Consider the following 15213-nt stretch of genomic DNA (forward strand, 5'->3'; position numbering starts at 1 on the left):
ACTGTAAACTAATGGTATTAATTTAAACGCATTTTATTTTGAAATAATTTGTTTTGGAAGAAAGGACAATCGAGTAATCTATGGTCACGTGACCATAAGCAAAATATGTTATTATTTTAATTTCTTTACATATACATTTGTATTTCCTTGTTATTGTCTTTGTTTTACTCATTTTATAAATGTGTTTATCTGTATAAAATGTTAAGGAAGCACTATTACGTAAGTTACATCATGTAAGCGTGAGGCTAAAGCTGATGCTATTTCCGGGCGCCCTCTCTCTTTTGCGGGATGTCATGGTGATGAGAGGCACAGATCAGAGTTTGGGTCTGTTATATTTTGATACAGAAACTGGAAGAAGCCGAGAGTAAATCACATCACAACTGCATCATTGTGTGGAATCTCTTTTTTTAAGAAGAAAACACAACTCAGACGGAAACCCATTACACCAGGAGTGAGGAACCTGCTTTACAGATTTGCAGACACATGTTTTTCACACATCACTCAAACACAGAACCAGGAAACAGGAAACTCTTCTGTTCAGAGAAACTGAAACTGAAGTGAAGTTGAGCTGGTGTGTGTTTGTGTCTCTGTATTCAAGCAGTAAAATGGCAGAAGTCAGAATTTCTCAAGATGAGTTCCTGTGTTCAGTGTGTCTGGATCTCCTGAAGGATCCAGTGACCATTCCCTGTGGACACAGTTTCTGTAAGAGCTGTATTACAGGCTGCTGGGATCAGGAGGATCAGATGAGAGTCTACAGCTGCCCTCAGTGCAGACAGACGTTCAGTCTAAGACCTGCTTTAGCTAAAAACACCATGCTGGCTGAAGTGCTGGAGAAACTGAAGACTAAACTTCCTGCTGACTGTTACGCTGGAGCTGGAGATGTGCAGTGTGACGTCTGTACTGGAAGAAAACGCAAAGCCGTCAAGTCCTGTCTGGGGTGTCTGGAGTCTTATTGTCAGAGTCATCTTGAACAACATGAGAGTTTCTTTAAAAGAAAGAGACACAATCTGACAGATGCCACTGGACGACTGCAGGAGATGATCTGCCAAACACATGATAAACTCCTTGAGGTTTTCTGCCGCACTGATCAGAAGTGTATATGTCTGCTGTGTACGATGGATGAACATAAAAACCACGACACTGTATCAGCTGCAGCTCAGAGGACAGAGAAACAGGTATGCACTTTAAACTAGACACTGATGAAATAAAGTTGACATTATTTATATTGGCACCCATATGATCAGGTAACATCATTCACACTGCAGACGTCAGCAGAACTGAACAGAAGTGGACTTTCATTGCTGAGTGTATTTGTGCTCCGCACTGAACTTAACAGAAAATATGGTGAAAATGCACCGTAAACATACTTTTGTAAAACAGGCTTTGATGAAGCAACATAAAATAATGGAAAATATTCACAGATTGTTTGACAAACTAGATCTCTGTCAACAATAACACAAGTTAAATGTAGCAAAAGACAAAAACACTTTTCAGACCAGCAACTGGACAAGGCATGACTTGGCTAAGAAAATAGGATCTGTCAGGGCAGGACACAGGGGGAACATTTGATGACGATCTGGCACAGGACTGCAAACACAAGGAGAATAAATGGGAAGCAAACAAGGCAGGTGATTAGGGAAAACAGGTGGGGCAAATTAACCAATGATCAGGTAACAAAATCAGTGCATGTCATTTAGCACAAGACCAAACATAACATGAAAGCTTGTGGCCGATGGAAACGTGAATCGTGTGTTACACAGAACATAACACCACACACAGACAGAAGAGAGTACAGCCAGAGCAAACTCCAAACCGCATGCCTACACAACAAGACAGAGTGTATGAGAACGAGCGAATGCTCATCCTGTGAACTCACAACAGAATACAAACACACGGAGCATGAATGTCCGAATCATGGCAAAATCGAAACCAAACTCGACATGAGTGCTGGAATCCGACCATCATGATAAGAATATTATACAGACAAAAGATAGTACTCTCACACAAAAACAAGACAATACAGGAGTGTCAGGACTCTGGTACAAAACCAAGAATAATCTAGACCAAAGTGACAGAAGCCTGACAGATATAGTGACAGCAGTATAAACTGACATCTCTGTTCTTGATTTGTGGTGCAGAAGCAGCTGAAGGAGACGCAGAGGTCGTTCCAGCAGAGGATCCAGCAGAGAGAGAAAGATCTTCAGCAGCTGAAAGAGGCTGTGGCGTCTCATAAGGTGAGTCTGGAGAAGAGAAGTTTGAGAAGTCTCAGTCAGGACTCACTGAAGCTCACTGTGTGATTGTGATGTGTGTCCTAACAGCGCTCTGCACACACAGCAGTGGAGGACATTGAGAGGATCTACACTGAGCTCATCCGCTCCATTGAGAGAAGCCGCTCTGAGGCGAAAGAGCGGATCAGAGATCAGGAAAAGACTGCAGTGAGTCGAGCTGAAGAACGACTGGAGCGACTGGAGCAGGAGATCAATGATCTGATGAGGAGAGACGCTGAGCTGGAGCAGCTTTCACACACACAGGATCACATCCAGTTCCTGCAGGTAACAGAGATCTAGAAGAACAGGGGCCGGTTGCACCAGCTGTGCGTAAGTTATAACTTAGCCTAGTTTTGACGTAAATGGACACTAAGTTACAACTTATGCACTACTAAATGTTTTTGCGTTGCACCATTAAACTTAGTTTAAACGTAACTATACGTTGTAACTAAATATTTACGGAAGCCTCTGTCCATGAATAACGGTCGGAATAAGATGTCAGCCAGGTTAGATCACATCGATGAGCTCGTAATTGATCATGAAGAACCGCAAGTTCGTCAACGAGTTTTACGAGACAGACATCATCCGTTGGATATTTATGATGATGTCGACTTATATGCTCGTTTGCGCTTTAAAAGAGAGGGAATAATGCGGATAACGGACTTGATAGCGTCTGATATTCAGCACGAGACAGACAGAAACGGCGCTCTCTCCCCAAGCCTTCAAGTGTGTGTCGCCTTACGTTTTTTTGCAACTGGATCGATGCAAAATGTAATAGGCGATTGCATACAGATTCATAAATCTACAGTATGTAGAGTGATCCGCAGGGTGTCGCTAGCCTTGTGTCGCCACATGAATACCTACGTGTGTATGCCAAGCATAAACGCACAAAATACGAACAGGCAAAAATTCCATGCCATTGCCGGTTTCCCTGATGTACTCGGCTGCATTGATGGGACACAAATCAGGATAAAAGCACCCACAGTAGATGAGAATGCGTTTGTGAATAGGAAAGGCTTCCATTCACTAAACACCCAAGTCATCTGTGACCCAAGTTTATGTTTTTTAAACTGTGTTGGCCAGGTTCAAAGCACGACAGTTTCATCCTAAGAAGGTCAAACATCTTTGAAAAATTTGATTCTGGGGAGTATCGTGGCATTCTGCTGGGTGATTCTGCCTACCCACTTAAAAAGTGGTTGATGACACCATACTTAAACCCTTCCACACAGACAGAGGAAAAATTCAATTCTGCACATACCAAAACACGGGTAACAGTGGAAAGAAGTATAGGTGTATTAAAAAGGAGGTGGTCATGTCTTCATAGAGGTATGTGCTTGCAGATTTTAATTTGTTTGATTATTTCATCAGTTTAGACTGGCTAATATTTCAAATAAAGTACAAGTTTTGAATACACTCCAAATGTGCTCGTTAGGAATTGCAATGGAGCCAGAGAGAGCAGCAAAGGTGATAGGAGCATGCATTGTATTGCATAATTTAGCCATGCTGTGGAAAATGCCACTTGATGATCTGGGAGGTGAAGAGATTGAGGAGGTCCCACAGGAAGAGCACTGCAGACAATTTCAAGACCCAGAAGTGCAAGAGGGTGTAACTGTCAGGCGTTTCATCACACAGAATCATTTCACTTAAACTACACTATAACACATAATAGTCTTTTTTTATATATTATGTCCATACACAAATTATTTACAATAACTATTTTTTTTAACTGTATTGTTTTCATATACTATTTTTAATTAATTAAACTGTAACCTCCATTCATTGTAAATATTCCTCATCTCACCTCATTCTGCATCAACACAATTTGTAATCTAATATCTCTCAGTTGTGAATTCAATGACATATCCGAAAACATTTATTGTAAAATATTTCTTCTTGTCAAATTTATTTAATGGTGTCTGCACACACATATTCAATAACAATACAAGGTGTATTAAAGTACAAGAATAATAAATACTAAAACATAAATGTTGTAGTGCAAACAAGTTATTAAATATACAAATAATGAGCAGTAGCCTGTAGGTCTCAACAATTACACACTTTAACCATTACCCTTCAACAATTGGCAAATAAACTATCAATATGACTACATTTCAACGATGTTGAAGGAGTAGCCAAGAGGCTTTAACTCCTCTTGTAATTTAATGATTTCTAGGTTTAATTTCACATTTTCGAGTTCTAGCTTTTTCCGTTCACTTTTTATTTTCAAGATCTCCTCTTCTACTTTCGCACATTCAAGTTTGATAAGCTTACAGCGGCTATAGTTTATGTCTTCATCCTGCTCATTTGGACGTTTCCTTTTCCTTGTATTTTCGACTAGCGGTTCTTTGTCTTGTGTGCTCTCTGGACGGTCTGTACGAAGGACAGGGAGATCTCCCGCTGATGCTGGCGCTACAGTGTTTTCAGTGCAAGTTTCTGTTGCGAGTTGGCTGTCGCAAGTTGGCTGACTTGATGCAACACCTGCCGATGAATAAACAAGAACTTGCTTTTGTAACTTTACAGAATTGTGTCCTAATTCGCTTTGCATTAAAGTATGAAGTGTATAACAACAACAACAACAACAACAACAATAATACTACTACTACTACTAATAATAATAATAATAATAATGTTACTCTGACTTTTTTCTCTCACAACTGCGAGTCAGAAAATACAGGTTAGTTTTTTTCCGTTCCGTGGCTTTCATATTTGCTCATTATCTCATATGACTGGCACAATATGTACTTTTAGGAAACATTATAAGAATAAAATAATAAGAAACTATGAATACTTTGAGCAATGTCGTCTGTGGCTTCACTTCCACTTTCTACTCCAGTGATTCCGCAGACGGTGGGTGAGTTGTCGCCAATTATTTCCAGGATAACGGTTGAATATGGGCTAGGCTCAGGTCTCGGACCACCTCCAGTGGGCACATGTTTTGTGCGAGGAAAATCCTCGATTGCTTGTGTCTTAAGGTCGCTCCACTTTTTCCTAACTTCCTTTATCTCCCTCTGCTCACAGCCTTTTGCGTTTATTTTGTTTGTTATGTCCTGCCAAATGTCACCTTTTTTCCGGTTTGTGACAGATGAGTTTAATTTGCTTTCAAGGACTGTTTTGTTTTCTTTGTATCCATCAATTAAAATAAGAATTTCTTCATGACTGAAATTTTTCTTCTTGTTTCTTTTCTCCTCCATCTGTGGGATAGATATTTTCAATTAAAAGTGTAATGTTTTGAGTTCGATAACGTGTGCTTTAATGTCTTTTTTAACTTTCAGTTTAGGCCAGTCAAGAATGAGTTTGAAATTACGTGCTGTTCAGATTATTTCCTGTTTACCTATTAGAAGGCTTGTGATTGGGTTAAGAAAAATAGACGTCATTCTATGCGACAATGCATTACTTTACGGAGAGCTTACGACCTACTAGCTACGTTCTGCCTTAAGAACAAATGGTGCAACCGAATAAAGTACAGAGTTAGTTATAAACTAGCTAGTAGTTACTAAGCCTCTAGTTTGGACTTTACGTTCCAGTTTAAGTGAGAACTTACGAACGGCTGGTGCAACCCTACCCAGGGCCATAGTGGACTTGAGCAAGAGACTCACAGAGAAACATTTTATGAGAGCAGAATGAGCTGTTGACTGAAGTATTGTGTTATATAATCTTAAGGTAGATTCTCATCTGGTTATCTTACTTTAAAATAGACGATACTTTTAGAAGTATTACTTACAGAGATACTTGCTCTTGAAATCTCTTAGGAAACATGTTCTGAGCTCTATCTTCTGGGAGATATATTTAGCTGCCAAACTCCACTAGTGCAAAGAACAGTTCAAAACTCCCAGAACATATAAACTTTTTGGTAACACATTATTTTGATAGTCCACTTTAGACATTCTACTAACTATAAGTAACTTTGCAACTACATGTAAACTAAGAGTCATTATAGTATTAGTAGACTGAATGCTTAATATCTGCTAACACTTTATTGTGATGGTCCCCCAACAGATATTCTACTGACTATAAGTAACTTGGCAACTACAAGTCTTATCTTATTCTACAAACCCGAGTCGCATTTCAACCAGTTCACACGCTCACACACCACACCTTGTTTTTCTCATGCTGAGGAGTAAGGGATAACTTCTCCCGCTATACAATTAATGGACAAGGCACAGGCAAACGGAGGGAAGTTCTCTGCAGAGTTCATAGCTGCTGTCTCAAGTTATACAGAGTTTAATGCCACCTACCAAACTGTGATGCTGTTAAAACTCTCCAACTGCTTTCAAAGGTGTCATCGGATACAAAATTCACTTTTATATGGTGTTTGCATATAAATGTGTCTTTGCTGTGTTTGGACACAACCGCCATACAATGAAAAAAATCCACTCACTCTTTTTTTTTTATGTTCAAAAAGCCTTAACACTCTCAATAATCAGGCCGTTTGGATTTTCTGAGCAATATGGTGTCATATTGGTCATGCTCTGTCCACGACCACTGACGGACTGTCCCGTATTAGCATATTTACGCCCTCAGCCATTTCTATAGACCTTATGTGCCAGAGAAACCAGTGCGCAGCCATCTGGAGAATTTTGTCTTTGAACTCCTGTTTTTGCGGTCGCTCTGTATATTTCTATGGCATCACTGTCGAGGAGTAATTCGCTGGTGAAGTGGATTTACTTATTGTAGAGATAATGGCAGGTTGCCAAGGCAGCACTTTATGTGTCTTGTGTTGACATGCCCCATGGCAGTTGCTCATTATCATTTAAAGAGACATGGTCGAAACGGGTCGCTGTGAACAGAGCTGTTTTTGAGAAGGTAAAAAGAGTGTTGTTTTACACAACCATTAAGGAATTTAAAGTAACAACATGTAACTTTTCAACCTTCATAATATATTTCCAAGACCCTTGTGATGGTACATCGACTTACAATAGGTTGAATGAGACGTCTGCCATAGCCTGACGGGGTCTGTATCGCTTTTACTGGCACTATGTAACTTCGGGGTGCGGGTAGTAACCAGCGCTCAAAAAGAACTACAAAATTCGACTGCTTTACGGCATACGTCACTTTGCCCACCACTTCCTCAAATGTGGCCAACCAGCGCGTTTGTTTTCGTACGTCTGTTTTCGTCATGGCTGAAGCAGCAGCGAAACGTAAGAAGTCCAAGGTTTTGTCGGAGTAGAGTCGGAAGAGGAAAAGGGAGAGTGATAAACTGAAAGGCAGGACGAGGATCAATATTGGTCGAGCGTTTGCTCGCTGGCGTTAGCTTATGGAGGAGGAGAGTTACCAGACCGATGCTGACTTGGCCGTCATGCTGTTGAACTAGTAAGTAACTGTAAATTGCTTGCATACTATCTTTAGTTTTTCTAATCTGTTGTCTGCCTGGCTACGTTACGGAAACTATCTGGTCCTCCATTTATTTATCTTCATGAATCAGCTAGTAGATGAGCGAATTATCAATCTGGTAGCTAGTAAACACTAACATGGTAGTTTTAGATGGTTAGGATGCTATCGCTATCATTCTCGTTTAGATTTGAGCATTGCAATCGACATGCAAATCGCAAATGTTTGAGTTAAAATGTTTAGTCTACTAAACATGTATAAATTATGAAAGGGGGAAGATTAATAATATTATCATTGCCCATATGAAAAAAACCTGCATGCTTCATATACAGTAACCGTAAATCGTTTTACGACAGCGGTAATGGACAATTCCGCTTCCAACCTGTAGGGCGACCGCAGAGGAAAAGTTCCATGTTGTTGCTTTAACCAAAGTATATTACAAACTTTACATGAAGACCCTAAAGAATCATACCAACTTGTGGAAAATGGGAATCCAATGACCCATTTAAAGGTGAACGGTTTGAGCAGATTTGGAAGGCTGTCTAAGATTGCCAAACTGGTTTTATTTCTTCCTCACTCACGTGCAGATGCAGAGAGAGTGTTCTCCATGGTGGGTTTGAACAAAACCAAAACTAGTAACAGTTTGGCTCTGGGTGGAACGCTATCATCCATCATGACTGTAAGAAAAATGGCTGGCTTTGAGCCACAGTGCTTTAAGTGGAAGTCCCCTACCCCTGTCATCAAAATGTGCAACAAACACTTATAACACAAAACACCAATCATAAGCTAAATGTGTACACTCACACAAACACAAACACACAGACACACACAAACACTTTGAAGAACTGCTGTTCAGTTGTCTCGTTTGGGGCCAAATTTATTTTTATTTTTTGAAAAATTTGTGTTTTTGAAATATATGACCTGCTACCAAAAATTTGAGCAGATTTGTTTGGGCAGAGGGGCAGATGCTGCTATTTTTTTTTTTTTTTTTCTAACAGATCTCAATCCAAACTTTTGATAAAACTTTAGAGCTTGAGAGCCCTGTGCTATATATATAATTTCAATATACACTAAACATTTAGATTCATGATCGCAGTCTTTCTAATAACGTTTAAAAATTATATCTTTCTCATACTAATATGTGTCTTTATGCTTAAATAAAGTAAAAAATAAATAAATTGGTATTACCCACACTCCACTAAACTGGCTCGCATCCTACCTCTCTGGCCGCACTCAGTTCGTTCAGCTTAAAGGGATACTTCACCTCTGGGAAGATGAATGTGTATTTAAAATAGGTCATTTAAGTAGAAGAAATGTGGAGAAATTTTTGAATTTGGAGCTTTCTAGACTGAGAAAAGCCAGAAAATGTATTTTTGGCTTATGTGGATGAAAGACAACAACTCCCAGAATGCACTTGCTTCGCTGCCTTAGGAGGCCACGCCTACCGGTTAGAGAGCACAGTTGAAAACAAGGCTAGCCTAAGTAAGTGATGAGTTTGCCAGGGATTTAGAGACCCAAAATGTCCGGGATTCGGCTTTTGCGTTCTACAGTCGCCATTCATCATGTTTACTGTGGCGAGCAGGACGAGGCTGACGGCCGCGGGAGAACGGCGCGAGGCCGGTGGCGTCATTACTGAGACGCGCCGGGTCTCGCATCTCTCACGGAGGAGCGGAAATTTTCTTAGCAAGGGTAAAGCGCACATCAACCGATCACTTGTTTAGCGTTCATGTAAACACTACAGTCAGATTCACCGATCGGAATTAATTCAGTTAGATTGAAACGAGAGGTGTGCATGTAAACAATGAATGGCGACCGCAGAACGCAAAAGCCGAATCCCGGACATTTTTAACAGTCTCGCCCGCCGGACAAGTCCGGGAAAAGGAAGATGGTAACCCCTACTTACTCAGCTTTCTCCTATTATTCAGCTTTCTCCACAGAACAAGAGCATGCTAGCTTAGCTTCCAAAGAAAGACGGCTGATACTGTGTACATTCTGTGAGTGAGATCCCACCCTCTATTGGCGGGTTGTAAACATGCGGAACAACGCCATCTACTGGCTGTAGTCTTTAGCCTCTGGACAGAAAATCCTCCGATGACGCAAAATGACGATTTTTGCGTCATCGGAGGATTTTTTCCAGACAAAAAATACATAAATCTCTCCTCTCAGGGGGATATGAGGGGGGAAAGCATGGTAATTCGAAAATACTACAGGTTTTCTACTAATACAAAGCTTAATGCTAAATCCTGAAGTAACCCTTTAAGTCATTCAAATCCATTCCCTCCCCCGTCACTACAGGTGTGCCCCAGGGCTCTGTCCTGGGGCCCCTTCTCTTTATCATCTACCTTCTTCCCCTTGGCAATATTCTCCGTAAATTCAATGTTACTTTCCACTGCTACGCGGATGACATCCAGCTCTACCTCACCACAAAGCCCTCAGTCACTCTCCCACCCACTACCCTCACCGATTGCATTGCTGAAATAAAATCCTGGTTTACCCTAAACTTCCTTAAACTTAACAGTGATAAAACCGAGGTTCTCCTCATTGGCACCAAATCCACATTATCCAAAACCAACAGTTTTTCCATCACAACTGATAACTCCTCCGTCTCACCTTCCCCTCAGGTTAAGAGTCTGGGTGTCATCCTGGATAGCACACTATCATTTCAATCACACATCAATAACATCACCCGGTCAGCCTACTTCCATTTACGTAACATTAATCGTCTTCGCCCCTCCCTTACCCCCAACTCTGCCGCCATTCTTGTCCACAGCCTTGTCACCTCACGTCTAGATTATTGTAATTCACTTCTCTTGGGCCTCCCACACAAATCCCTCCGTAAACTTCAATTAGTCCAGAATTCAGCTGCCCGAATCATTACCCAAACCCCCTCCATCCATCACATCACTCCTGTCCTCCAGCAGCTCCACTGGCTCCCTATCCAGTCCCGTATCCAGTTCAAAGTCCTCTTGCTGACATTCAAAGCCATCCACAACCTCTCACCCCCTTATCTATCTGACCTCCTCCATGTTCCCACTCCATCTCGCTCTCTCAGATCCTCCTCCTCATTATACCTGTCTGTCCCACCTGCCCGTCTCACCACAATAGGGAGCAGAGCATTCAGCCGCTCTGCTCCCCGCCTTTGGAACTCTCTTCCACCTCATCTCAGAAATATGGACTCATTCCCTCATTTCAAATCTGGACTCAAAACCTATCTGTTTAAACTAGCCTATTCATTGTAACATCAATTCATCTGTAATTCTAATTGATTTTAACTGGTTTTTAATTTATTTCTTGCATTATTTTATCATTTGTTTTATGTATTAACTTTTATGTAGGCCTGTACGGTGACCTTGAGTGTCAGAAAGGCGCCTTTCAAATAAAATGTATTATTATTATTAAATGTTCTTAGCACATGGTGATTTTCTGCTAAAATGCAGTGTCATTATGTTACCGTGTTAACTATTTCACCAGTGTCTAGAAACAGCCCTCAATGTGACACCACTGATGCACTTGATCTGTTACATTTATGAAGATGCCTTATCATCCAAATGATTTCTTAGAAAGTCCACAAATAGTGTAAATGGCAAATGCCAGAATTTGTAGATCTAATGTCATACAATAAATATAAGAAGTGCTGGATTGAGGAGAATTACTAAAGATCAACAAGAGCCGCACAAATCTGACAGTAGTGCAGGTTATTGATGAATTGTGAAGGTGATGAGCTTTGATTTCTGTTTTCTCTAGAGTTTCCAGTCTCTCTCAGCTCCTCCTGAATCTACAGACGTAAATGACAATCCCTTCATTTCTCTCTCCTCTTTTGATGATGGAGTGAAAGAATCTGTCCTTCAGCTGAGAGACAAACTGGAGGATTTCTTCAAAGAGGAGCTGAAGAAGATCTCTAACAGAGGTAAAGTCCAGGAGATTCTGCTCTCAGAAATGATCCTCCATCATCTCATATCATGTAGAAGATCATATTAGAAATGTCTTAGGAACAGATGCAGGGATAATTTTCTCTTGACATGATAATCACACTCTTCATGTCTGTTGATTTCCACAGTCACTTTTACCAACATTGTTCCCAAGACCAGGAGCGACTTCCTACAATGTAAGTCACTAAGAACACAAGCAGAAAAACTCACTGAGTGTGTTCATGTTCATCCTGTAGAAGGTGAAAGAAAACATGACAGAAGTTTTAGAGTTGATCATGTAAATGATGATTTGCACAGGATATCTGGTATACTGTACACTGCTGATATATTGAACATGAAGAGTTCAGATACACTGAAAAAAATAACACTGAGTAACACTTTATTTTAAGGGTCCATAATTATGCGGTAGTTAAGCATTAAAACACACATAGTTAAAGGTTAACTTTACATAAATTAAAGGCACATTTGCCTTTATTTATGAGGTAATTAAGTTTTAACAAACCAGCAATTAATAATGAACATATATTAAGGGGATATTAGTATTATTTATAACTTATCAAACATTTGAAAGATAAATAAGCAGAAAAAAGCCAATAATTAATGGTTAACTGAATGCACAGTAAATGCCTTCTAGGTCCTTGTACATTCGGATAATTAGTTTTTGTCTTCAAAATGGAAATGGAAAAATGAAGAAACATGAAGTTCATTTATCATATATTCAACCCTTCTTATGAACATAATAAACAAATCTAGCTTCGTTTTTTTTTAAATATATATATATATATATATATATATATATATATATATATATATATATATATATATATAGTATTCATCACACTTTGTTCTCATAGATATATACACTAGATGTCGCCTTGTCAGCGGCAGTTCATTGGAACGAATGCGTCAATAGAGCCGCCATCTTGGAACAGGGGAGCCCCTCCTCTTTAATGCATCAGCGTCAATCTAGGCAAAGATCTAACAGAAATAAAATCACCATAAATCGTCATGAATGCGATTTTCTATTTTTTTTTGGTTCGTTCCAATGGTCAGACAAGTATTTATCATTGAGTCCATAGAAAATTTAAGGTTTTAATATTAAGATAATCTACTTCTTTTTCAAAATATAATGCATAGTGCTAGTAGGCCTAAGTTTATTAGTCACATTCTTCCACTTGAGTAAACTTAGAATGCACTAGCCTTAGCCTACTGCATGCAAAATGGCTACAATGGTGTGACTATACATGTTAATTTAAACACTTAAATTGTATTGGTTTATTAAATATGATAAACAAAGTAATTTGCAGGTGGAAGCAAATCAAAAATTTGAGAGGAACATAATGTGAAAATTAGATAGTTGAGGTGCCAAAGACCGTTTCATCTTTTCTTTATTCCTGTCCCGCAATACTTTTGCCACATTAAATAACTGTGTAATAAAGTAGGGCTTCCATAGAATACAGCCTGTATATAATTGCTTCCAGAAATTATTTTTGGGGGTGCTTTGGTCTTTCTTGGGGGTGCTGAAGCTCCTGCTCCTTCATTAAAAGGTTTGAGTACAATCGGTCAAAATCTAAGTTAGGAACAAAACAGCCAAAAGTGGGTATTGAGGATCAACTCCTTCATATTGTACATTTTAAACACATGGGTAATTTAAAATAATATCTAAAGAGTACAGCACATTGGTCATTAACCAAGGACTGAAACAAACCAACGTAACCAAAAAAATATCTCCGTATCATTCAGTATCATAAAACACATTCTCACTTGTGAAATGTAATCCCTTGCTGTCTGGTTTTTAGATTTCGTTCGTGAACATCCATACGCAGCACAAAAGTCCGGCATCATCCATGAATTCGAAGTACAGGCGGCGACAGCAGCGTTACCTAGCTACTTCCTATGACAAGACCCTTGTTCCAAGATGGCGGCGGTTTTGACGCATGCTTAGAACCCCAAGGTGACATCTAGTGTATATATCTATGCTTTGTTCTAATCTGCCAAATGGAAACACAATAAAACCAAAATGGATAAACAGCTTGATTATTTAATCTCTGCATAGGCGGGAATAAAAATGCTCCTTAAAATGCTCCTTTCCGCTGATTTGTCAACCGAAGATAAAGCGGTGCTGTCATCAGCTCTTATTCAGCTTTGTGCAACAGAATAATAGTCATCTGATACAGTTGTATTACAGAGTTTATTGCAACTACATTTAATGTATTTTGCATCTACAGCCACACTAATAAATGGCTCGACACAAACTGTGCTGAGGCAGAGGCTTGACAGAGCTTTCTTCTGTATACACACATTTGCATGCCGTGTTATATTAATATTAACTGACGTTACATCTGCTCTCCTAACTACCCCTAGCCTACATATTTGGCACACTACCTGTTTTATTTAGCTGACCAACTCTTGAAATCTCTGTCTTCGGACAAATCTGTTGAGTGAGTGATTCACCAGCCATACAGCCTTTTATTACTGAATGAATCAGCGTTTCGAGCTAATCGATTAAATAAAATGACTCATTCCTTAACACAGTGACTTGCTGCCACCTACTGGTGATATTTCATAATCGTTTCATCTTGTAATTTATGTAATAGTTCTGTATTCAAAACGTTGTTTAAAACAAAACAAAAAATCTCATTGTATTATGCATTTCCAGTTGCTGTGTAAATGCATTTATTTAAAACTCTAAGCAGCATTAAATTGTGTACATACATCTAAAAGCAACTTCAGACGCTGCTTTTATGCCACCTCTGCAGCACAAGATGCCTTTGGTTGAAACAGCCTATAGTGTCAAACTCAAATTTTATTGACTGCATTTTAAGATTTTAAATTTAAAGATGTCATGGGCCTACATATTGAATAAGATTAGAAAAAAATCTAGGTATCTAGGCTTAATTAATTTCTGACAGTAATAAATGGCAATAGATATAAAAAAATACTGTTATTTCATAGTCTACCCTTGAATCGATTCTGTTCTGTGCTTCACTACAATGTAGCTTATGCATTCTCTCTGTGCTGTCCAGTGTCACGCAGCTTTGACGCACAGATTTTGAGAGTTGGTCAGCTAAATAAGTAGGCTAATAAGTCTACCATATATGTAGGCTAGGGGTAGTTGTGAGAGCAGATGTCACGTAAATTAATATTTAATACAGCACGCAAATGTATGTGTACACAGAAGAAAGCTCTGTATAGTCTCTGCCCCGGTTTGTGTCAAGCCACTAATTAGTGTGGATGTTTGATGAGAGAGAGATAAACCCTCTGGGGTCTGAGGTGTTTTCTGGGCCCTGGAGGTGTTCTGACATGCTCTGACATTTGTTCTTATTTACGTTACTTGTGACATTTTCATGGCTAAAGTCTAATTACACTGTATTCAGCACAAACTCTGCTACAATAATATGTTAGCAGCATGTATGTAAAAGTTTGTAGTTTTGAGATAATGATGGTTTAAAAAAAAAAAAAGAAAAAAAAAAGTTCACTAAAATAAGGTCATGAAACCCACACGGATTATTTCTGCACAAGACTTTTGAAAATTGTATCACGTAGCTTACAATAATTGCTTCAGAACTATGTGAAAATCCTCCTGACAACTCATTCAGATAAAACGATATATTGATTTTAAATTTGTAAGACATGTTTTGTGTAAGAAAGCTTTATGCGAATAGGCATGAACACATCATGAATATTGA

General features: G+C 39.2%; 1 protein-coding gene across 6 annotated transcripts in view; it reads left to right on the forward strand.

The window, feature by feature from the left end:
• Positions 1-276: 276 nt before the first annotated feature.
• LOC311081660 (tripartite motif-containing protein 16-like) overlaps positions 277-15213 on the forward strand; it is a 34254-nt gene continuing 19317 nt past the window's right edge. For 5 of the 6 annotated variants that reach the window (XR_014605959.1, XR_014605960.1, XR_014605961.1 and 2 more), the window contains exons 1-5: positions 292-1175; positions 2139-2234; positions 2319-2552; positions 11340-11502; positions 11653-11700. Coding sequence is in view for 1 of the 6 variants with exons in the window: in XM_084112270.1 (XP_083968396.1) it covers positions 606-1175; positions 2139-2234; positions 2319-2552; positions 11340-11502; positions 11653-11700 (1111 nt within the window). In the remaining 5 variants the exon portion in view is untranslated. Of the gene's footprint in view, positions 1176-2138; positions 2235-2318; positions 2553-11339; positions 11503-11652; positions 11701-13323; positions 13479-15213 lie in introns of all 6 variants that reach the window. The other variant, XR_014605958.1, reaches the window with a different exon arrangement.

This window comes from Abramis brama (genome assembly GCF_963993115.1).
Source record: "Abramis brama genome assembly, chromosome: 4".
In the NCBI taxonomy this organism is placed as follows: Eukaryota; Metazoa; Chordata; class Actinopteri; order Cypriniformes; family Leuciscidae; genus Abramis; species Abramis brama.